This window comes from Phoxinus phoxinus (genome assembly GCF_949152265.1).
Source record: "Phoxinus phoxinus genome assembly, chromosome: 22".
Taxonomy (NCBI): domain Eukaryota; kingdom Metazoa; phylum Chordata; class Actinopteri; order Cypriniformes; family Leuciscidae; genus Phoxinus; species Phoxinus phoxinus.
Window position 1 is genome coordinate 25051985 of NC_136897.1, and position 25676 is coordinate 25077660.

A 25676-nucleotide genomic window follows, 5' to 3' on the forward strand; every position below is an offset into this window, starting at 1 on the left:
ACCTTGTGAAATTGTTTTTTTTCGTCTTGTCAAAGAAAAATGTCATCAACGAAAGGAATGCTCCAGTGACCGTACCATCTCTAATCCTTTCTCTTTGTGGATTCTGAAGCACCTGTTCTGACAACATTGTCCTCATTGTTGTATTATTATTTCATCTCTTCTTACTCCTTTATCTTTCTCTTGAGATCAGTTGTTTATTGTTGGGTTGGGCTGGGGGGTTAATATGGGTGCTCACAGCTAATCCTACAGTCGGCAGTTTAAGTGTTACTCTGTAAAACACATCTATATTTTGGAACATGTAACTTGCTGTTGCCCCCTGGAATGGAGAGGAGGACAGAAGGTCTTAGGGGGATTAAAAGGGGTCACACCAGGGCACATACAGCCACCTGGCTCCTGGGGTGACAGGAAAACAACACCCAGAACTTCAGCCCCCTCATCCCTTGCTGCACCTCTGCCTTCCTCAGTGCTTTCCTTTCACAAAACACTTGCATTCCATTCCATTGTGGCGCTACTGAGACCCTCCTGATTCAAGCTTTTTTTCTCCTCCCAAACATGGCCTGAAGCTCTTTCTGGTACACACCTAAGTTTCTGTCAGTTTCCTACCCTTTTTAGCCCGCAGCACACTGTCAGTGAAGGCAGCGTTGCACGCATGCAGTCAACAAACCGAATACTTACAAAGTCAAACATTCCCAACGTGTAGCGAATTAGGTCAGTGAATTCTTCAGGTCGCTGATGGTTTTCCCCCCCTTTGCACTCCTTTGTACTTTCACTCTGAATTATCTCTCTCTTCCTTGTCGTTGTGGAATTTAAACTCTCACAGACTTTCAAAAAATACCACTGAAAAACCTGCTCCAAGCCAAAAGTACATTGACACTTCCTTCTAATAAACTGGTTTGACTATTTTAGCTTCATTCATCACTAACAGGTGTATACATTAAAATATACAGGCATACAATCTCCTTAAGCAAATTTTTTTAGTGGATTAGTGTCCATAATGTTTAAGCAGATGAGCCCTACAATAACACTACGCTGCCAATACGTCAACAACTTGCCATCAATTGCCACTAACAAACACGCCCCAATTATCACAATTAAATACAAGCCCCCATTAAATGTTACGACCTCAAGCTTTGGTCTAGGGTTGGAAGAGGTAACATTGAGAATTTTATAATGATATTTGGTGTGATGAGGATGGCAAGAGACCATGTAAATGCTGTAAATGTGAGATTTTACTAGCAATTTTTTTTGTCATCCACTAGAGTGGGCAATTGAACTACTCTCCCAGCTAATCGTTTGCTATGGTTACGGCAGATAAATTACGGCGCAACTAAATTTGAGTAAAAACAATTAAAATGGACTGGTGGCTTGTAAAAATCCTGAATACCAGAGATGGTAAAACTGAATGTAAATTAAGCTCAGCCGTCACACAAAATTCTATAAGCTGTTGATATTTTTAATGTTTCAGTTTAAAGTACACATGATATTAAAAGTGACCATATTTACTTTGTTTGCCTAAATTGATCGTTTTGTGGTGAACAATTAATCCATGCAAGTCAATCCACACACAAAAAAAAATTGGGTTCGTAATCTTTAATCAAAATCTGAAAATGCCCCTCCCCTCTGCATTGAAGGACCTTCCCTGATGACGTAGGTTTGACGGTTTTGGTGTCTGCTTAACATCCGTAACCACGCCCCTCCAACTGACAGTAGACCGGCTGAATGAAACACCTACTTTTCTAGATCCAATCAGGTGCTAGTTGGAAAAAAGTCACGCCCACTATTTTTCCTCATTTAGTATTCAGTTTCTCTCGTAAATACGTCACAACACTGAGATAAAGTCGGTTGCAACTTCCGGTTCACGCCGACTTTAACTAATACCCTGTCTACACCGGACGCGAGCGACACTAAATCCCGACAGTCAACTGATGCCTCGTACTGTTTCTGACGTTCTCCAAAGCGCATGCGCTACTTTTGACATGAAAAACAAATAGATTTGCAATGGTCGCTTTGTCGTGTCCGATGTAGACATCCTCAAGCTGTTGCGGCAAGGTGTAGACACGGTTTTGCACACATGCAGCATATTAAGTAATATAGCAATGATCTTAGATTTGGGGGTGCGAGTGAAATTAGATAAACCTAGGGGGCCACATGTTAGTTTAACGCCTGTTTGTTGCCTCCTCAGGTTCCCGTTGGAAGTCCATGTCCAATCAGGAGAAGCAGCCGTACTATGAAGAGCAGGCCAGATTGAGTCGGCAGCACCTGGAACGTTACCCAGACTACAAATACAAACCCCGGCCAAAGCGCACCTGTATTGTAGAGGGAAGACGCCTGCGGGTGGGAGAGTACAAGGCCATGATGAAGAGTCGACGACAGGAGCAACGAGTAACGTACCCTCCGAGGTGATGCCCGCAGACACACTCAACACTCAACATGTTGTGAATAGTCGTCAGTCGTCTGAATAACCTAATGATGGTTCCCGATTCGCCCCCTTACAGTCAACATTTCTTCCCACAGCCAATCAGAGCAGCAGCTACCGTACCCCCCCAGTGAAGTACAGTACCCGACCACACCTGTGTCCATGACCACCTTGCCCTTGCACCCTGCCCTCCTGGAGCACTACCTGCCCCGGGCCATGGAGCCCCCGCAGATCCGAGGTGACGAGACGCAGGAGGCCGCACGGCCCCGACAGCCCTACAGCGAAGGGGAGGAGAGTGACGCGGGCGAGCGCAGTGAGGGAGAGCTGGTTGTGCTCACCGACTGAGATGAAACGAGGAAAGGATGGGAGGACAGAGAGGGTGGAAAATGCAAGAGGGGGAATGAGATGGAGAAAATAATCAGGAGATTTTGGAATCCCTACAACTTGGTGTCCAAAAAATGGTATAGGTCAGTGTTTTCCAGTCCAGTTTTGAGGATGTCCTTGTAAACTGGTTTCAAATCTGCCAGATCGGTCACATGGTCCTCTAGGGTTGGTTAGGGAGGCAGCAGACATGATGACAAGCAGTTAAACAAAAGATAGATATTAATATTTCAGATTTGTAGGCCAGACATACAGGATAGGTCTTACACTGACCAGAGCCTGGAAAAAGCAAGACTTTTGCAGTCTATAATATTCGCTGTTAGACTGCAGATCTTGAGTCGTTTGAAGGCACTGTGTTGCAAAAATTGTCTACTGCACATTTTATGAAGTTAATGTTATCTGTAAAGTGCATAAGAAAATGTTAGGGAATCGACTCTTCTAGAAGGGGTATAGATGAGTATATTCAGGGTTTACTTTTTTTGAAAAAGTTCCACAAATTATACAGTGTCAAATAATAGAATGCATAACAAGGAACAGTTCACCCGAAAATGAAAATGAGATTAGAGCGAGTAAACAGTGACAAAAATATAACTTTTGGATGAACCATTTCTTGAAATAGCCAATGGATGGAGAGCTCTGAACGATTAGCCATCGAGAAAAAAAAATTAAAAATATATCCAAAGCCTGTGTGCTTTATAATGCTTCTTGATGTCACCAGGGTTTTCCTGCAAAAGTTCCTGTTAAGACTGTGCCAAGGTACTTTCCAGAGCTCAAGGGCTGAGCAAAAAAGAAAACAAGTGGACTTGGAAAAAGGAAGGAACATTCCTGAACTCCTTGTCCAGTTTATTATATCTAGTTATCAGATGACGATTATAGGCTGTTCTGTTTGAGATTTAAGTAGTCTGCCCCTTTAAGACTCTGTCTGAGGGCAGTGAAGGACTGCAGACTTTCTTCAGGTTGGTGGCGTCCTCTGCTGTTTGAATCTGGGTACTGCACTTAAAATATTACCCTAGGTCAAAATCATTTTTTTTTTTTATTTAGTGCAGAATAATCACTTGAAATGCACTTTTTCCATCTAATATATTTTTTCATACCCTCATCATGACTCATAATAGAACAATTTGTTTTTCAGAGTAGAATTTTGCACTTGTGTATATATATGCAAATAATTTCTACTATTCATTTTGTGAAAGGACATGTGAATAATACCCCTCAAATTACTCCCATTTTTAAAATTTGGTTTACTTTTCTATTTTAGTGTGTGTATATAGAGTGAGTTTGTGCTGAAGAAAATAACTGAGTTACCATTCCCGCAGTTCTCTTGACTGGGCCCGTATTATTGGGCTGCTCGTCGATTTACAGTCGAGCTGAAATGTAAACATTTTGTGAAAGAAAAGAAAAAAAGAAAAAGAAAAAAAACCTTTATATTTTAAAGAGAAGATTTTAGAAAGGATTTGCCACTGAATGGATTGCTAAACCTTATATGTTAAAGAAATTATGTATAAAACTGCATACAGAAATACAGTTTGTATTTTGTCTGTAGAGGCAAACCTGGAAAAATTGTAATCCAAACACGTTGCAAAACCAGCTGATGTAAAATATAGATATAGACTTTATTTTGTTTATAAAAGTGTATAATTTAAAGGTGTACATGTTTTTTTCTTCTGTATGTTGCATTTTTCCAAGCAAGTTTTGTGGTGTGTTTTTGAAGCATAAATAAAAATGTTATGTTTACTTTTGTGGTTCAGTTTTTTTTATATATATATATATATATATATATATATATATATATATTTATTTTTTTTGGATTTGGAGATATGTTTCAATATGATTGGTCAATCAGTGAATAATTAGTGAAATGAAGATTAAACTAAGTCACAAACATATAAGTAAGTGACAATACAGTTAGATGGATATTATCACATAAATATGATCCAGTTTTTATTTAAAGGTAGGGTAGGCAATTTCGGAGCGGCTAGCAATAGCAAGTCTCCAAACTTCTCCTTCAAAACACATGAACACACACATCAAAGTTGGCAAAGAGTCATGAGACGAGAAACTGTGTTAAATTACCTCATGTCTCAAAGCACATAACATTACAATAATAATGATGAACGTAAACAACTTACAGAGCTCTAGTTACCAATCCCAGTCTGAGGATGTGAAATGTAATTATGACATGGAGTGAACGCAGCATAAGCTTGTGTTTTGGTTCAGAAGAAACTGTAGGCCTAAAAGATGACTGCAGTTTGTTTACGGTGAGGCACTTGTGTGTGTGTGTGTGTGATTGATGTCTGCTTGAGCAGGTCCGCGGCGGTATGGAAATACATGTTGACACAGGCAGGAAAGACATTGTATCACTGGACGAACATATTTTGTTCATGATACTTATGAAGATTTTCAATTAGTATAACAGTGTTTATAAAACAGATTACCTACCCTACCTTTAAAAGTTCAGTAGTCAATAGTTCAGACAACCCTCAAGGAACTATAGGATTTAATGACTTTAGACCATCATATAACTCTCACTCACAGTCATATAACTCTCGTTAAGCAGAATATAGGCCTACATTTGCGCTGGTATTTGCCTGACCAGAACTTGCGAATCATTGCCTGTCCTCTTTATTTTGTAAAATGCCATCTTGTGTTTCAGCTTTCCATTGTAGAGAAGATTACATTTAATTATTTCAGTAGTAATATCACTATAATATTGATGCTAGGCGGATGTACGTTTTTTTCCCCTTCTCTCTCCATACGCGTTTAGCTCATTCGTACAACTAAGACTTGCAGAAAACGAGTCCCTCCACATCAGCCCTGAGGATGTTTCCCTGCACGTGTGTAACTGCATTGTGCTTGTTTGATTCAGGATATCCTCAATAGTAGTCTTCCTGTGCTTACCGGGACAAAATGCAGGTCACCGTCCACAGGAGACAGGCAAAAGTTCAAGGAGGAAATTGAAGTGTTTGACCGGCGGGTGTGGTGCAAAAGACTCGCAAATCACTTTGGGTTACCAGAGGCAAATTTGGCATTTTTAATGCACAGTACAGATTATTCTAGCATATCAAAGAAAAAAAGAAAAAGCAATTTTTTTAAATTTTTTTTTTTTTACAAAGGCAAATGCACACAAACAGATCTGACAACTCTGACATTTTAATGGAAATTTTTGGAATAATTATTAAATTATCCTCCCACAGTTGAATAGAAGCGAAAACATTATACAGTGTTTTTCACAATATTTCACAGTATTTACAAACTCTTTATCAGTGCCGAAAGCATCGCTGCACTACAGTAGCGCCCCCTGCTGGTCTCCAGCAAACACATACTTGGGTCCATGCCAACCGAATAACCCAATACACTTCCAGTTCATATACAAAACAAGTAGAAATATTAAAGATATAAGGATAAATGAAACATTATCTGTACATTGTTTCAGTACATTCACAAAAGAACTGATCTCAAATAAAGCGCAAGCTGTGAAACTGTTTTGTTTGGTATCAATAATAAAAATCCCGACACAGATGCTTCCTGTAAACATCCCTTTTAAGAGCAGAGGTTTAAAAAGGGACATTCACAAGGTCATTTCAAATCATAGAGAAAATAACTTATATATATATATATATACACAGAGGTGGAGGTTCAAATTTACTTTGTTGCACAATAAGTCTTAATTCCAAAGGGAATAAACAGTTGTGGCCACATTTAAATTTTCATATTAAAGTGGAAAAATATAATCTCGCTTCAACAAAATTAAACTTTCCAAAAAAAAAAAAAAAAAAAAAAAATCATAAATGGTGCTTGTAAACATTCCCCCCCCTTCACATTAGAAATGTCCTTCACATCAAAAAAGAAAACTGAACAGAAGTGGTTTTCTTGGTGGACACATTCACATATGTACATCTACACAGATATCTTGCCATTGCACTCCTGTTTTATGAACATGTTGTTCAAATTCATAACATTCTTCTTGCATGTATGGAATATGCAGCTTATATAAATATGTTTAACTTTTTTCAGTCATCAGTCATCATGGACCACAAAGTGACAAAGATCTAAAAAAAATCCATGAACTGACCTTAAATATTGAATCTTATGGAAATTGTCAAGAATCGTCCAGGTCATATCTCACCACAAAATCAAGAAATATGACATTATCAATAAAAATTGTGAAGCATATTTTATTCATTATGACAATTTATCCTAGTAGTTTAATATAATGAGAAACAAATGCACTCATTACTGTAATGTACATACGATTAAATTGAATTAAATACGATTTATATTGTATAGCACATTTGTAAAGTATATTTACAATATTTTTTATTTATTTATTTATGCTGAATACATTTTATTTAATTTTTTCACATTACAGCATTTGAAATGTTAAAAAAATCTGTATGGTAAACAATTTTGTACGCAATTGTTTTTTATTTTTGTGGTGAAATATGACCTGGAAATGTTTTCACAAGATTCACCTTAAAATCGCAAATCAAGTTTTAGATCCAAGCAGTGAACAGAACCAAAACAAAGTATATTAGCACAGAGCTATCAGGCAGTTCCAAGTCATTAGAGAAACACTGGCTACAAAATTATTCATGGTTTTGTTGAAGGGCCTCTTGCTTTCAGTCGTCGCCCTCGGCTCAAACCGTTTTATTATTAACCTGCACCTGACACAGAGCCAGAGACACCTCCGAGATTTCACTGTGACCCCGCCGCTCCAACACAACGCCTAGCTTCGGTTTCAAGACGTTCTGAAGATGACTGCTGTACTAACTGATCAGCGGCTGATCTGGTTGGTCAGTAAAAGGACACTTGGGTTCAAGAAGCTGCCAGAGAGATAGAGATTCCAGTTATACAGATACTGGCTTCTATAAAGTGGTACATGTATGACGCCAGAACCCAGAAGTCTAATTCACGGCTGGTTCCTTCAAGGTTTTTCTATGTTTTTTTATTTATTTATGAGTACAATAAAGCCTGTGGTAAACATAACTTGACAACACTTTGATGTTTTGTTCTAAATTGTACACGGCACACACTCGCACCCCAAACTGTCTTAGTTACTTGTGAAAAAAGCATGTTTTCAAAATGTAACATAACTGCTTCAAAATTCGCATTTTTGCTATGGGTGTGTGTAATGTGAACAAAACGTCTTAGTCTTAGCGAATTAGTCTTCTGGGTTCGGATGTCATACCTCCACCACTCTATAGAGAAGGATCTCACAAAAACATTACAGATCACTTTTCACCAGAAAATTAAAAGGGAAAAAAATAAGAATTTTGAAAGAAAAAAGAAAATAGAGCCAGTTTTGGGGCCATTAAGATCTCTTGCAGTCTGACATTTCCCCTCCCCAAATTCTTACCACTCTTTTATTTACTTTCCCCCCCTCATTGAATTCTCATTAATTCAATAATCATTTGTAATGTACATGCTAATTGTCATGAAAATAATGTTACAATGCAATACATCTTAATAGTCATAGAAAGGCTTAATTTCTCTATGCAAAATATCATGTATTTCTTTCTTTAAGGGATGTGACCTGGCATGTTCTTGACAGACCCTCCCATTTATCCCTCCTCTAAGTTTACAGTACAATGAGTGACTAAAATGGTGCAAATCTTGCCATTTTCGATATGCATGATAAAAATAAAAAGATGCATTTCGTGCTTTGTGGCGCTCAGGCAAGTTTCTACTGGAATGTTTCACTCGGATAAAAATGGACATCATTTTACGGCAAAAGCTTGACAAAGTAATAAAATGCAATTTAAATAAAGCTTTTTTAGAAGACACTGGGAGTTGTGAAGTGTTCTTCTATCTGGAAGGCGAGAGTATTGAAACTAGAGGAAATTCTAAAAGTTTGGAAAGGGGACACTTTAAAACCACATACAGCCAGAAAGTCCAGGTATTTAAAGCGATAGTTCACTCAAAAATGAAAACTCACGTCAGTAATTACTCACTCTCATGTTGATTCAAACCAGTAAGACTTTTGTTCATCTTCGGAACACAAATAAATATATTTTTTTCTCCGATTTCATCAAAAACATTTTAATCTGTGTTTCGAAGACGAACAAAGGCTTACATGCTTGGAATGACATGAGGGTGAGTAATTAATGACAGAATTTTGATTTTTGGGAGAACTATCCCTTTAAGGACTTTCTCCAGTGAAATGGCAATTACATCCCTAAGTCTGCATTTAATATTCTGAACTTAAATAATCTTGTCCATTTCACTCCGGGACATTGAGTCTTCACAGATGGTGACCTGAATCAAACTACACAACACTGTTACATAAATATTGCCCCCTTTTCCAGTTTTGGAAAACCATTAGATTGACATTTAAGGGGATAGGGGGTTTGACATTAGGAATGAGATTAGTGATCATTGAGCAGATAATGACTTTCAAATCTCAGTTTGAGCTTTGCCAGGTGATGCGGACGCATTTAGGACCGAGAGAGAGAAAAGGAGGGGGAAGCGGGAAGCAGGCTGTAATATTCCACAGCCTCTGACAAGTGGAAAATTCAACAGAACTTCTCACAACCATAAAAACTAAATAGGTGGAAACATGGTCCTACAGACGCTGAGGTTTCTCGCAGCCCTGACTTCTTAGGAATGTCTGAAGTGAGGTCAGATTGACTTCATTCATTGGTTACTTGGTTACTTGCCTTTTAGCTGACGCCGTTCATCCAAAGTGACTTACGGGGGACTAATTGGAGGGGTTAAGTAATTTGCTCAAGTGCGTAATAGTGCAGGACAGGGCAGGATTTTTGACCTCAGTAACTATCTAGTTCCCGAGTCACCCCTGATTGGCCCTAAACCGGAAACCTTTGTATTAGCAACCCAGATTTTTACCCATTACCCTAATTCCTTCTCATTATTACGGCGCTGTGAGATAAATCTGAAAGCATTAGCACATTTTTGGGTCTTTGCACATTTGTCATTGCAAGAGTGGGCCATATCTGTTAGGCATTATTAAGCCACAGGCTAAGATGATTCTTGTAAATCAACGCCTGCAGTATCAACAAATATCCTCGCTAAACATCACTACAGGCCTCCTTCACAGCAAATCATTCTGCATATGTTTGCAATGGCTCTCACACTGCAAAACCCATAACAAGAAGTTCCAAAGCAAAGTCGGCTCCAAGAATGGAAGGATTACTTTGGTGCAAAACAAGTGCCCTATAACAATTAATAAATAAATTGTATTTAAAACATAAATATGCACTCATTTTATGGGAAACTTGATCAACTAGATCTGGAGTCCCAAAGAGAAACATGGTTGTTGAAAAAGGAATCAAGAATTTGTGGAACTAAGATTTGGCAGACAAGTTGTCAACCAATCTTAAGAGGTCCCAGTGCTCACCCCTGCTGTACCTCATACCCTCCCCTGACTGAAAAGGCCTCTGATTCAATGGTCAAACGGTCAACGATGAGGCCAACAGATACCAGCGCTGTCCCCTCAGTCTTGACGTCTCATTTGGGGATCTCCAGGGCCGTTACTGCAGGTTTGGTCTTGAAGTACTGATTGAAACGTAGCACGGCATACCTAGAAAAAGAATATGAAAAAATCAGATCTGAAAGTCAAAATTAAGAATGGGATTTAATTAATTGAATAAAAAATTTACGACTTCTTTTTGTTTTTAGGGCTTATTTATCTCCAATAATTGATATATAATATTTTTTAAACAAAAATAAAAATCCTCCATTTGTCAAATACTTAAACTGAATATAGTTTTGACCAATTATAGCTGTTATCTATAAAATCAACATGATTTAAAAAAAAAAATCTATTGATGTGTTAAGTATTATGTTTGTAATATGTTATGTATTATGTTTGTAGCACTTTTAGTAGGCTATAATATAAAATGCAAAAAATACATTTAAATTTTTTTATGGTTCCTATGAAATACATCAACTATTAGATAACAAAATCGTTTTTACAGGGGCATTTTGTCGATTCAGTGGCATTATTGCCCTGAGAGACCTGGTTAATTTTTTGCTCTGAAAGACAACGAAGTTTAAATAAATTTACATAATCATTTTTATCCTTTTTCTACATGCAAAGAGGCAGATTTTTTAAACAGGCTGCGAGACCCCTCCTGATCTCATGTGCGCAGGCAGTGATTTGTTGTTAAAAGGTGCAGCTTGAGAGGAACCTCGACCTGTTGCTTGGAAACTGGCGATGTAGGAAGTTTACAGAATATATTACTTGAGCCAGTTTAATAAAAGTGAGCCACGACACCAACAAAAATATCCTCAGCCTACGGATGACATAACTCACCCCCTCTGAAAAACCAAGTCAGGAATAACTGAAGTAAAGTTTCATTGTGCTACACAGAGTACAGATACACAACACTGAAGATTTCGAATGTAGTTTAGGTGGAGTGCCAAAATCACAGAGGGTGGCAGGCCGCAATTCACTTGTCCTGAATTAAATCTGCTTTTCAACCACTTGAAAACAAACACCACTGACGTGTTTCTATGGGCAATAGAACTAACAGTCCGCACCCATTCATGCGCAGTATGTGGGAGAGCTTCATATAAGACCTTTACCTCCAACTGAAGCATTCATACCCAGATTCAGGTCTAATGTATTTTTTAAGTTTCAAAGATAATAGACACAGTTTTAGGACTCTGTTTAGATCTAACCTTCAATTCAGGTCTCATGTGTGTCTGTAAGGTGAATGGTTAAGGTGTTAACTTTGGTTTGAGGCCATTTCTGGTCAATGAATTACTTGGAAACTGAACTTTGGCCAAATTATATTTTGACTTGCATAAAATAATATTTCAGTCAATGCATAAATAAATGGAAATCAGAGTATATGCATATACAGTATATAGGTAATATTAGCACATATATGTTGTTCTTTTTTTTTTTTTAAGTAATTTGTCTGATTTGTTTAATATTGCAATATTCAGGATTTTTTACAAAGGGATTAGGTTACAAAAGTGTATTAGGTTACTTGCCTGGTTATTGGCTGCATTAGTTGCCGCTACTTTCTGTCACTTACACTGTACACTCTATATCTGCCTTTAACCCCAATTTCTCTTGTTGATAATGATCTTTATGCCTGTCAAAAAATCCTCCCCCCATCACAAGAGATGAAAGGCTGGATATGCCGCTTACCCGAGGAAGTCAAACTCGATGGAGGAGTACTTGGCTTGGATCAGGGCCCAGAAACCCCAGAAGAAATGTGAGGCCTGCCAAAGCGGAGAAGAACAAGAACTTTAGGGGAAAGCCGTCCAGCTCAGTCCACACACAGATGTATCACTGACAACAATCATCATGCAACAAACTTGTAATCCAATACGTTGGAATAAACAACTACAAATCAATTTCATAAATCCTGCATTATCAAAACATTTTCTCCACTAATGTCCTCTGCAACACTTACCAGAGCAAATTTGTTGACTTGTACGTAGAGCGTCTCCAGTTCACTCTGGCTCACCTCCTCACCTTTCTTGGTGAAGAGCTTGTAGGCCTGCAGGTAAGTGTGCAACCAGTCCAACTGCATCTCTCGACTGGGATAAAGGTTATAGTCGGGTTCACTCATGCCTGATGAACACACACACACACGCACACACATACACACATGCAAATCAGTTCCCTGAGCATCATTTTTTATGAATGATTTTTTTTAATGCTGCTGCTCACCTGCAAATTCATTGAAATGATTTCCAATGTCAAATGCTTGATAGTTGTAACTTGAATATTCATAATCGATGCACCGAACATGACCTGTAAAAAAAAAAGCAAGAGGGTTTGATTCATAGTAAACAAGACAAAATATTAGTCTTAAGTGCCTTTTCAAACCAAAACCCCTGAATTTAATGCCATAAGTGAAAAGTGTAACACTGGCTCTATAGTGGTGTCAATATTGCTTTGTTTGTTTGAGCGGCCCAACATGTCAAACTCTGGCTCAACCAAAAGCAGGGCGTCATGTTTGCCTAAACAATAAAACACGGGAGGTAGCATGGAAGAGGCGGCAGTTGTGTTTGAGAAACCTGAAACCAGTCAACATTTTTGACATCTTTTGCACAGAATGCACACTGCAGCTTTTTTAACTTGAGTGCTAAGACATAAGACAGGTGTTTTTTATTTGTAAAGAAATTAACACTTTTATTCCAACCAGAACACATTAAATTGATCAAAAGAGACACTGGAGACATTTATAATGTTACAAAATATTTCAATTTCAAATAAATGCTTTCTAATCATCAAAGACTCCTGAAAAGTATTGTTTTCATCATTGATAATAATACATGCTTATCAGAAAATCAGCATATTAGAATGATTTCTGAAGGATCATGTGACACTGAAGAATGCTGAAAATTCAGCTTTACATAAATAAATAAAAATGTGTAATCAAATTTCAAATAAATGCAGCCTTGGTGAGCATAAAATAGTAATAAAAACGCTACAAATTTTACAGACTCTTGGGATTTGAATGGATCATGAACAGTGGGCTAAAAAATTACTAATATTATTTTTCTCACCCATATGACTTTAGTTACACCAGCAGAACACAAAAGCAGAGGCAGAGAAATGTAGAGCAGTTTGATAGAGTGTTTATGATCAAAGCATTTATTATAATATATTATAGTAAATATGGTCAGTTTGATTCTATATTGTCATGATGTTTACATATTACCCACCTTCCTTTACGTTGTGAATGATGTTCTTGCAGAGCAGGTCATTGTGACAGAGCACTACAGGAGAGCCCAGCTGCGACAGGTGTTCCTTCATCCACATCATTTCCTGTTCAAGCACTTCCTGACTGGGCACTTCCTGCTGAATTCTAAATAATAATAAAAAAACACGGAAAGAGATCAGTGATTCAAGCAAATGGCAGAAAGACAAGAGTGTTTGACAACACAATGATGCCACAAATTAGGTTTTTGGAAATTTAAGTTTGCTTATAACTGATGTTCGTTTGGTAAAATAATTGGTAACACTTTACAATAAGGTTTCATTTGTTAGAATTAGCTAACAATAAACAACACTTCTACAGCATTCGTTAATCTTCACTAATGTTAATCTCAACATTTATTAAGAAAGATCAACAGTTGTATCTGTTAACATTAGTTAATGCACTGGGAACTAACTTTAACAATGAGCAATACATTAGTTGCAGTGTTTATTCATCTTTGTTAACGCTAATTAATAAAAAAGTAAATTTTTAGTTCATGTTAGCTTAGATCCATTAAATAATATTTACTTTTAACTTTAATAGTGTATTATTATACGTTGAAATAAATATAGCATAGTATGCTAAGTAATTAAAATGTTAACAACTGGAACCTTATTGTAAAGTATGACCAACAATTTAAAAATGCTTCATCAGTCATTTATCTTAAGGATGGATTAACAAAAGAGAAATTAAGACAGTGATAATGTGGTCCAGTCCCACCAATGAGAAAGCCCGTCTGAGTGACCACTCTCCCCTTATAATGGGCTTAAGGAGCTATTTCTAGAATCTCCTTTTGCCATGCAGCGGCTCACACAAAACCCAGCAGCCTCTCTGACTGATCTGTGATTTGTTGCATGCTTTTTTTGCATAAGTTTATGACTTGTTTTATAGTATTAGGAAACTACAGAGTAAAATAATGCAATCTCTACCAGAGAAACTCTGATGAAACTAATGCTTTAATGACTGATGACGTAAACGACTTTGAATGTGCGTTATCTCTGGCTCCCAATAAACGTCAGCTTTTAAGAGCCAGCATCTTTGTAAGGAAGACAATTGAGATGATTATGTGACATAACAGCTCTGAGCATGAGATTAGATGGACAAATACAATCTGGATCCCATGAAACACCTGTCTGAGCAAAATCTAAATTCAAATGTGCCTTTCTGAGCTGTGATGAGTTATAATCTACATTTTTATACGATAATTTAAGTTTTAAAGTGGACCTATTATGAATTGTTACATTTTTAACTTTCTTTAGTGTGTAATGTTGCTGTTTGAGCATGAGAAGTCACTCCAAAGGCAGTTAAAGGGTAACAAAATTGAACTTGGGCTCTTTTTGTTAATCTACCTGAGTCAAACTTTCGTTTAAAAGCATGATTAGAATGGAAACGCCACTTTTAAGATTGACCGTATTTTCGTTTTAGCTCAAAATGCTTTTTGAATGGGAGTGCATGGGGCACTTCTATGATAGCATCAAAATCGCAATTTTTAAAACACTAAGAAGGCTCGACACAACGTAAAACTGTGCTCGAAGTATCACCAGTGGCTCTACACATGAACTCGAGCATTGACTACATTGTTTGTGTACACAAAGTTTACTAAAAAGAAAGGTTTTGTACGACTCACTTTATCAGTTAGTGTTTCCGGTGGCTGGAATTTTGTCAGCCAAAAGTAGTCGATGGAGAATGAAATGAAAACGATGGAGAATGAAATGCTGCTTTGTTTACTTCCTGAAGTTTACCTGACGTTAGAGGCTTGGTCAGTGAACTCCGTGGCCACTAGCGAGAAGTACTTGCGCATTTTGATCCACAGGTTGGGTTTGGGGATGCAGCCATTGTGTGCGTGGATGGCGTGAATTCGGGCCATTTCACGGGCGATCAGTCTGCCAATAAAAACAAAGGAAGAAGACGTCGGTCAAAACGGCAATGCTCAGTTTCAGCCTAAACACAATGCCTGGAAAAAGCTGTTTATGTGGAAAAATGGATATTAGTCCAAGGTCACCCGTGTAATTTGCAATACGGTTCACTGTGTGCCTGGAAGGAGATTACGTGACCCTCACAAAGGGAATGAGTGCACAAGAACTTCACTCCAAATTTGCAGTTAGCTTAGACTATATGAAGAGCGTTTCCACAAGCCATTCTTCAATATTTAAAGACATGTTTCAAAGGGTCCCTATTATATGCTGTACATTTTATCATTATATACATTATACTTCAATTCAGCAAGGACACATTCAATTCATCAAAAGTGACAGTAAAGACTTTTACATTGTTACAAAAGATTTCTATTTCAAATAAATATTAAGCAGCACAACTGTTTTCAACACTGATAATAATTAGATAATAATTAATCATCATATTAGAATGATTTCTGAAAGATCATGTGACACTGAAGACTGGAGTAATGATGCTGAAAATTCAGCTTTGATCACTGGAATAAATTACATTTTAAAATATATTCAAATAGAGTTATTTTACATTGTAAGAATATTTAACAATATTACTGTTTTTACTTTATTTTTGAAAAATGAAATAAATGAAAACAAAAAAAACTTTACCAACCCCAAACTTTTGAATGGTATTATAAACTGATTTCAGTATATGACAAATATTTTAATAGTAATAATAATTTAATCATTTTAACTCATCACATTGCATTCTGGGATTCTCTTATTTGCGAAGAATACATGTGATACTGTCTTAGCATTTGGTCAAAAGAGGTATAATTATGCAATTAGTATAATATATAAATAGGTTTTGGACTGAGCTAAGGTCAGTTTTAATGACTTCACTATTATAGTTACAAAAGAGAAAAAAATATTCCAAAAAATAGGCCAAAAACTAAGATCAGTGCGTTCAATTCAATGTGTTATTTTTAGAACGAACACCCACACTTCTATTTTGTGCCGTGCGCAGAACGGACCCACCTGAGTAACACAGGATCCCTGACGTCTTGAGTATCCAGAGCGCGTCCTTGCATGAACTCGTAGCAGATGCCATTCTGGAAGGTGCAGTAAAGTCGCGGAGCGCAACCGTTGGCGTGTAGAACCTGGAAGCTCTTCAGTTCATTGTCTCGGTCCACGATCAGCTCCGTCTTGTTGCCGTACACCCTCACCAGCACCACATCCTCGTCGCAGTCCTCCACATAACACCCCACCAGTTTGTTAGTTGTGCCATCTGTGAAAAGCTGAGGGGACAAAAAAAAGGAACATAAGGCTCTCATGATCAAACATATCAACTGCAATCACAGCTTTTTTTTTTGCAAGATGCATAGACATTACAGTCGAATTGAAATGGCATTCAAATCCAGTTTTACTTCCGTAATGTGATGCATGTTGACTCAAACTAGTTTATGTTGCCAACCTGTTGTGACAACTTGGTGTGCTTTTTTATTATGCCTCCCTGTTACATATTGACGTCATGATGTGACGTCACACACTGTGGCATCTTTTTTATAAACATGAATTGAACATAATAACAAATAGTAATACATTCACAGTAAAAAATATACAATCTACTCGAGTTTACTGCAAAAATATGCGTTCTTTTAATTCAGCCAAGAGGTCACGCAGTGACGTATCGATCCTCTACTGGTCACACGTCGTCACGTGATGCGAATTCACAGGTCAGAGTTCACCAGACTTGAACTTGAGCGTCTCCGGTTTGTGTATGAATGGAATTCAATGGAACGAAATGTAGTGTGACGCCCCTTAACTCATTGCCGATTTTTGGTATAGCCCCTAAATAAAATATCTCAGGAACCTCCATTTTAGTGATATCAACTTCAAATTTGGAACAGAACTTGATTAGACATACGGCTTTGAATTTCTAGCAATTTTAGACTCCAAATTATTTAGTTAAATATATATTTTTTTGTATAAAATATCAAACGTTTAGTACAGTACATTTTATTAACATTAAACACATACAAACTATTTACACTTTCAATTTTAATTTTTTTTCTTTGTCTTCTTTAAAACAAGACCAACCTCAGGCCTGTATTCCAAAGCATTCATTAATTATAACCATTTAAGTTCAGATTTTCATGTTAATGCTTAATAAGGGGTGTGAAAGAATAAAATAAGCCATTTTCAATCATTCAAATGTCAATCATGATAGAGCATCATAAGACTTTAAGTGCTTTGTCCTTGTGACAATGTATCCCACAATTCATTGCACTGGCCCTGCCACCCACCAATGCATTTCTGAGATTCCTGAAATGACTAATGTACAAACAGCGACAGTGGTCGACATAGAGAGAATGAAAACTAGCAGGTGCCGATTTGACAGTTCAACAGTTTTGTCGAAAGGTTACAACACTTAAATCTATAATGCATCTCAATAGTAAATGGGTTTAAGATTCACTTAATATACCACAACTATCTGAACAAACTTTGAAATGAACAAGCGGAAAGTGGTATGCAGGATGGTTTGAACCTCTAAAAATAGTTTGAATGGTCAGTGTTTATATTTGAGTGTAGGCCAGGTGGTTATCATCAACAAACACAACACAATAACTTGACCCAGTGTCACATGACCATGTGGCTCTTCTAAGCGGCTGGAACGCCGGAGCTCATCTGATGAATGGCATCAAAATGCCACGCGCCAACAGAGGAGCTTTATTTTGAGCATTTTGGCTTCATTCAAAGGACTGTACCAAAGCAGCTGTGAACAATACGTTTGGGCACAATGCATGTTTTTCATTGATGAAAACTATGCTGGCTATCTGTAAACAGTGCCTATTAGGTGTAAGTGTAACAATATTTCGTAACACAAAAATGTAACAATATGTATCATGGATAGTATTAGTGACAATATGTTTTGTGTATAGTTCACCCCCAAAAAAATCAAGTTTACAGAGTTTTAGTGTCAGTACTGCATTAAACTGCTATATATAATGTTGGATATAATGTATAATAATGCAATGGGGGAATATTTGTGGGTCATGATAATGCCAAATGTCTAATGTTACCGTTAAAAAGAAGCCTACATTATTTTAAATATACAGTATCTATCTAGCCAGTGACAGAGTGCAAGCATGTTCGTCTAAATTAATTCTGTATTTTCAGCTTCAGAATCATGAATATTTTTGTTCTGGTGTCAACATTGTCTTGTGCATTGGGTTATCAGCACCAAGTCCAAGCCTATTCATTTACACCCACAATGTAATACCAAATTTAGCATTTTAATCAACAGTAAAAAAATGTGTTAACCTTTTACCATATGTCTAGGAGTATCGTAATACATTAGTATCGTGAGTTCAGTATCGTGATATGTATCGAATAGTCACATGTGGGTATCATTACACCCCTAGTGCCAATCTGGGTGGAGGTAGAACGGGATTAGGTTCATTCATCCTGGCTTCAAAACAGTGGCAAACAGTGAAATCAAAAGGTGGATCTCTATAATACATGTCTGGACCATAGGTCACCCTAAAATCATAAGAATGAAAAGAATGCATTTTTAAGACTAGGACCAAGGATAGGCCAGTGGAAGAGTTTTGTGCCAATCCTTGAACATGTGCATGTGTTTTTGTCTCATGCAAATTTAGATGCATTGAATATCGCTGTTGTGTATTCTGCTGATTTAAATGTCACCTAGGTAACATTATCTAGCTGGCTGACATAGTTGAGGCTTTGTTAAAATAGCAACAAGGACTTGAGAAAAGAATGGGTTGAACATTAATAAATCAGGAAGGTTTTCATCAAATGCAGCCATTTTCCTGGAAAAGTGTGGTGTGGATCTAGCCTGGTCCTACCAGACTCTCGTACATTTCATTTGTACAGAGAGTCTGGCCACTCTCCATTGACAAGCGTTAACTTGAAGGCGGGTCCTCTGTTGAAGTTTAAAACTATTGGATCTGCCCAGAGCCACTCTGGATCTGCCATAACCAATCGCTAACGTTTGGTCGTATGACGACTCAAACTAACGCACAACCTCAACGTCATCGTTCTCAACCAAAGGAAGTTCTCTGTTCGCTGATTGGGCCGGTAAAAAATTGACCGGAGAAAACCCAGGAATATACCACAAACCCAGACATGAAAATTGAGCGGAAGTACGTAGGAGGGCGGAGCCAGGCTAGTGTGGATCTATAATGTGTATTTAAAGGCACAGTATGAAAGTTTCGCCGCTAAAGCCTGTTAATTCAAAAGAAATAACAAAGGCGTAGGGCAGGCGTGAATGAGCGTGGTGTCATGGGAGTTGTCTTCTTCACCTCCACAGCCAGCCGATGGATTTGAACAGTCAGTTGCATTTGATCACTTAAATTCACATTATTTTATTTCATTCTAATGAAACTGCCGCAATGCTAAATTACTACTCAAACTGGTCACTTTATTTGACGAATTAAAATTGTGGGGTAACGCAGCCCTGTTTTACTTAGTCAAAACAATCATACTAAAATACATTTGAGCGTGTTGAAAGTTATGTTATAACCAGGGCTTGACACGAACACCCACCAACCCACTAGCCACTTTGATGGGTTGAATTTTATATATATATATAATATATACCGTATTTTCCGGACTATAAGTCACACTTTTTTTCATAGTTTGGCTGGTCCTGCGACTTATAGTCAGGTGTGACTTATATATCAAAATTAATCCTTTTTGACTGACCCAATCATTAATACTGACTGAGATGAACCAAGAGAAAACATTACCGTTTACAGCCGCGAGAGGGCACTCTAATAGGCGGAGTTGTCCAGAAACGACACAGAGGAAGAATTCAATGGATTCATTGTTGTGGAATGAGATCGGGAGCTTGGTGAACTTGCTTACCGCTAACTTGTTGGACTCGCTGGCTGATGTTAATTTAGCCAATTCAGCCTCCCAGGTATATTTTCTTTATGCTATTGTGTAGCTGAATAACTGTAAATTGTGTTTCGTTAACATACCAGACACCTTCAGCCTGTTGTTCTGTGTGCTATTGTGTAGTTCAATAACTTGCCTTTCCAGATTAAATGTCTGTTCTTGGTCTTGCATTTTGTGAAATAAATTTCTAAATAAATGCGACTTATATATGTTTTTTTCCTCTTCATGACGCATTTGTTTACTGATGCGACTTATACTCCGGAGCGACTTATAGTCCGGAAAATACGGTATACATTTTTCAATTGTAGTCTTTTAAAAAGGCATCTGAAATAATAAACTAAGTGTAATGTAGTGTTGTCAAAAATATAGATTTTTCAATATAGATTTCAATATCTGAAACTCTTCCAATACTCATTTGCAGAAAACACGATACCAGCTGCGTTTTCTCTCTCTCATCTCTCTGACAGCGAGTGACACAAACTCGCCTCTCCTCACTCACTCGTTTCATTTGCTCCGGATGAATATAGTTGGTGTTACATCTTGAATTTCGTTATGGGATTGCGCGTATTGTGCATAATTTGTGCTAACACACAAAGTGTGCACATAAAGCCACCTCTCAGAACTAAATGGAGTTATTTTTCGATGATTATTGCGTAAACAGTCAAATACACACAAAACAGTCTTGCCGTGTATTCAGTTAAACACAGTCAGTAATGACTTGGGATGTTATACTGGTTAAAATAGCTGATTTCTCTGGATTTAAACATTGTTGGAAACATTTGGGATAATGTAAGTAAACAAGTCAACAAAACATATAACATTGTTCTAGTGGTTTTTGGATATTTAAATCCAAAAATCGTACACATTGTGCCTTTAATTGCAATTATAATCACAAAAATGTGTATGAATATAGCTAAAAAAACAGTTGAAATGCTGTATTATTTAAAAATGTTTGGAGAGCACTATACATTCCTATTTCTATTACTGATTTTCACTTCATACATTGGCAAATTTTAAGGAAAATCAGGTTAAAATGTAAATATCAAATATGATTCATCAGGCTTTTGAGGAATGTTTATTATTTTGTACATCTCTCAATCATCATTGCATTTCATTGATTATATGTTTTGTCCCAACAATTAAAACTACAGAGCTTTTTATCATAAAACTAAGCATTTCAAACTAACATCATCTTACCAATGCATATTATTGGGAGATAAAGAGCTACAAATTATATTTATATGCATTTTATGTAAGTAGTCTGCTTTATTGTTTATAACGACCTCAATGATTTACATTCACATCAGAATTTCATTATTGGCCATATAAAAATCATTAAATCCACCAAATTGCATATTCTTGCTCAGTTTGGGCCTGTGAATAAATTTGAGGTGTTTTTTCCTCGAATATGAACTCCATATTCTCACTATATCATACTATATGAGCCATAATATATGATGCTCAACAAAAAACACATATGCAAGCTAAATACATATATTGCTTTACATTGCTAATATTATAAAAAAAATAATAGCAATAGTAGGCCTAACAATAGTAAATATCTACTACTGCATATAAAAAAGCTCTAATTGTTTTTAACAAAAAACCTGTAACATTCAAGGAAAATATTAGTGAAAAAAATATAAAAATATATAAAAATACAACTGCTAAAATGTAAATAAAATAAAGCATTACAGTATTGAGAATTTGGGAGGAAAATGTGCTAAATATCACGATAAAAAAATGAATCAATGCTTCATTTTCTTTAAGTACACAAAATATTATTTATGCCTTTCCCTTGCTTTTAGGTTGAAATATGACTCGAACACGTTCTTGAGCGTTTTCATGAGATTCATTAGTGACGTGGACTGGGACACGCCGTCTCTGCTTAAAGACAAACAAACAATAATAACACTGTTCATTAGTAACCTTCATTTCCCATCACACTAAATGATAACACTCAAACAGATATGACAGATGCAGCACGTGAGGCTGATAATGCAAAGTTTATAACTGTGCTAAATGTGTAGCATATGTGGCGTTGCGCTGAGACGTCAGGCCAGCCAGTGAGTGTGAGTCACAGAGATTAATCAGGTTATTTAAACAGCTGGATTAGGATGAACTCAAGGCAGCAAGGCTTGCGTTATTACTATTAATAACTGTTATTAACTGTTTGAATATTGTGAGCCTCCTAAATGACTAAACAAATTATATTTTCCATTGAAGTCGTGAGACATTGATCTCTGATTATGCAAATACAATAGGCTTAATCACTTTGTTATGGATCAAATGTAGTTTTGGGTCGAGTCAATTTAATCAGATCAACTAGTTTCAAACCAGAACGCCAGGTGGGAGCTGCTCTATCTGTGAGATAACCTGTTATTCAGAAATGATAAGTAACAGCTGACCTGTGTCAAGGACAAAAGAAGAAAAACATGTGTGTATTTTATATATATATATATATATATATATATATATATACACACACACACACATATTACATACATATATATATATGTATAAGTGCGTGTGTGTGTACACAGAACAACAACAACATGACTTTCAACAAAATGCATGACACCACCTGTAAACCAAAGGACCTTGAGGTATATTTATATCAGATTTATATATTATATATGTATGCACCAGCAAGTGCATTTACATGATGGCAAAACATGCACCTAACTAAGCAAACTCTTTTCACTGAACTTAAAGATTTATTGAGGTGTCACCATGTGATTGAACTGGGATATGCAAACACAACTCTGTGATATATATATATAATATATATATATATATATATATATATATATATATATATATATATATATATATATATATATATATATATACGGTAGGTCATTGACAAATAAAGCTTCAAAAAAGTGTTTTTAAAAAATATTTTTAAAACTGATGTCATGCATAGTTTTGAGTCTGAACAATGTGTTTAAACAGGTTTCAGTTGTTAAAGCAATAGTTAACTTAAAAATGAAAATTATGTCATCATTTACTCACCCTCAAGTTATTTTCTTTCTTCTGCTGAACACAAAATAAGATATTTTGAAGAATGTGGGTAACCAAACAGTTGATGCACCCCATTGACTTCCATGGACTATAGAAGTCAATGGGGTCCATCAACTGTCTGGTCACCAACATTCTTCAAAATATCTTCTTTTGTGTTCAGCAGAAGAAAGAAATTCATACACGTATGAAACAACTTGAGGGTGAGTAAATGATGACAGAATTTAAATTAAGTAAACTATTGGTTTAACATTTCAAAGGGTTTAAATTCATTTTTGACTGTTGACTTATGTCAGGCGGTACAACCAAATAGTTTGATGTATAGTTGTACCACATGACTTGAAAAGTGTACCAATCTACCCATACTTGAAATTAGCAGTTTTTGCCAGTATTTGATAGAGATCTATAAACATTTTCACTCTCCTACAATGATGAGTTGGTTGGGTATGATGCATTATGTTTATGGTATTACATTGTCAATTCATATACAAAATAGCCATATTTGCGGATGTCCACCCTGACATTTGGGAACATACATATTGCTGGACAAAAGTTTTTCAATGATCTCAACAGCTTTATAACTACTGATATTTATAAAAAAAAATGTGTTTATATAAAATGTTTCTAACCTGAAATGATGCCAAAGTATTTAATTATTTGTAATTTATTAAGAAACCTTTTTAAATAGTTTTCTTAGTCTGTTTATTTGTTTGGACAGTTGCACCACCTGACATTTTGGGGGTTTAAGATAACAAAACAAAATAATATGTATTATTTAAATGTAGCCTACTAAAAATTAATTCAAACTAAATAGGTTTTATAGAACAAAGCGATAGGCTATGTCATGAATTTATCAAATTATTTTAAAGGAAATTATGCACTTGGACACAAAAATATGCACGTCATGTCATTGACCCATATACAATCATAAAATACTAAACTGAAGGTTTTTTTTTATCTTGATTTTAAGGTATTTAGTTATATAGCAAATAAGTCACTGCCAGCTGGCCAGTGACGTATACAGGACGTATACGCACCTCACTCACGTGAAAGATTGATAACCTATTTTACCTGGCGCAAATTGTTAAATTAGTTCTTTATACACGTTTTATTACATAATATGTGTAATTAGATGTGGTTAAACTGGGTGTAATGTCCAGCAGCTGGCTAAGTTAGCCAGGCTAGTTGCCAACGTCACTCATACGGTCATAGAAAATAATATGACGTGATAACGCACAAAACCTTCAACGTCATTTACGCTATATTAAAATATATATTCTTCAATGAAAATGAAAAACGCCACACATAAAAAAAAAAAAAAAATAAATAAAAAAAAAGACAGAAAAAAAGGCCCTAAACACGCCGGGAGTGGATTAGCTCAAGCTACACAGTCACACCTACCTTAGTACGGATCAGGTTCGGGTCCCAGCCTGGTCTGAGCTCTTTAATCAGCTTCATCGCCCCTTCCGTAACATTATGTTCGTCCACGAATATCGGGAATTTTCTGATCGTCGGTGACCCAACCGGCACGTGGATCTCCGTCTCCATCATATGATTTATCTGTCTATTAATGCCCGACATGAAAGTTTCTGAATCTATAAGTATTAAATCGGTATTTTCCGTGTTTAGGGGATCTAAAGGTTTTTATTTGAACATGCACTGAAGGTCCAGCCCGGTTTGGTATATGCAGGAGACAAGAGGAGCGACTCATATGCCGGTACCGTTGGTTTCTGTCATCACGGCAGGAAAAAACGGCGCTTCTTCCTTCTGTAGGCACCGCCCACAAGAAATCATCCGATGACGGAGCCTAGCTCATGAATATTAATGAGGTCAGGCTGACGGGACTTTAGAACCTTCCAATGGCCAAGGACTGACTTATTAATATTGATTAGGTAAAATTACGTGGCTTTGTAGTCATCCATGGTAAAAGCTTGGCTCATGAATATTACAAGCAACCATTCTGCATAGTAAGATTCGTAAATAACCTGGCTTTATGTGTCTGTCAATAAACATGCTCATTATTTAGTCTTTTTTCTTTCTTTCTTTTGAAATATATTTTTTTATGTAGCATGGTAGCTACATTGTATAGCCTACCATACATTATATACCATATATAATGTGAAAAAAGTCTAAGTTTAACCTGGGGAAATGTAAACAATCTGAATATTTAGCCAAATCAAATGACTAGCATGAGGACTGCTGTTGTATAAACTAATCTCAGGTTTACTGTAATCATGTGTCATTATTGCATGTAATGCTATCAATGAATCAGGCCACTAGGAGTCTCTCACAAAGGCACAACGGGCCCAAATCATACATTTTTATAACATGAGCTAAAGTGACCTCTGGTGGATAGGGTTCTCC

The 25676-nt window shown here is 36.6% G+C and overlaps 2 protein-coding genes across 10 annotated transcripts in view; one reads left to right on the forward strand and one right to left on the reverse strand.

The window, feature by feature from the left end:
- The window catches only part of sox13 (SRY-box transcription factor 13), a 30470-nt gene extending 25938 nt beyond the window's left edge, over positions 1-4532 (forward strand). For all 8 annotated transcript variants that reach the window (XM_079597462.1, XM_079597460.1, XM_079597461.1 and 5 more), the window contains exons 13-14: positions 2183-2399; positions 2515-4532. In XM_079597462.1, coding sequence (XP_079453588.1) covers positions 2183-2399; positions 2515-2761 — 464 coding nt within the window. In that variant the 3' untranslated portion in view covers positions 2762-4532. The remainder of the gene's footprint in view (positions 1-2182; positions 2400-2514) is intronic.
- Positions 4533-5904: 1372 nt separating this feature from the next.
- Positions 5905-25087, reverse strand: etnk2 (ethanolamine kinase 2). Of its 2 annotated transcripts, XR_013795955.1 has the most exons (9): positions 24714-25024; positions 16407-16666; positions 15222-15362; positions 13445-13587; positions 12444-12527; positions 12184-12344; positions 11916-11989; positions 10152-10334; positions 7486-7620 (listed from the first exon to the last, which is right to left on the reverse strand). XR_013795955.1 is itself a non-coding variant. In XM_079598168.1 (8 exons), exons 1-8 carry the CDS (start codon positions 24891-24893, stop codon positions 10262-10264), a joined length of 1116 nt encoding a protein of 371 aa, XP_079454294.1. In that variant the 5' UTR covers positions 24894-25087; the 3' UTR covers positions 5905-10261. The 2 variants fall into 2 exon arrangements, 1 of the variants encoding a protein (XP_079454294.1); XM_079598168.1 differs by having other exon boundaries at positions 5905-10334; positions 24714-25087.
- Between the last annotated feature and the right edge of the window lie 589 nt (positions 25088-25676).

Bases quoted from the DNA above. Each gene is read 5' to 3' on its own strand.
- etnk2 (XM_079598168.1), bottom strand. From the start codon at position 24,893: ATGTCGGGCATTAATAGACAGATAAATCATATGATGGAGACGGAGATC. The intron at 15,363-16,406 runs GTGGGTCCGTTC...TTTTATTGGCAG, and splicing joins AGGGATCCTGTGTTACTCAG to ACTGATCGCCCGTGAAATGG. The intron at 10,335-11,915 runs GTAAGCGGCATA...TTCTTTTTCTAG, and splicing joins ATCGAGTTTGACTTCCTCGG to GTATGCCGTGCTACGTTTCA.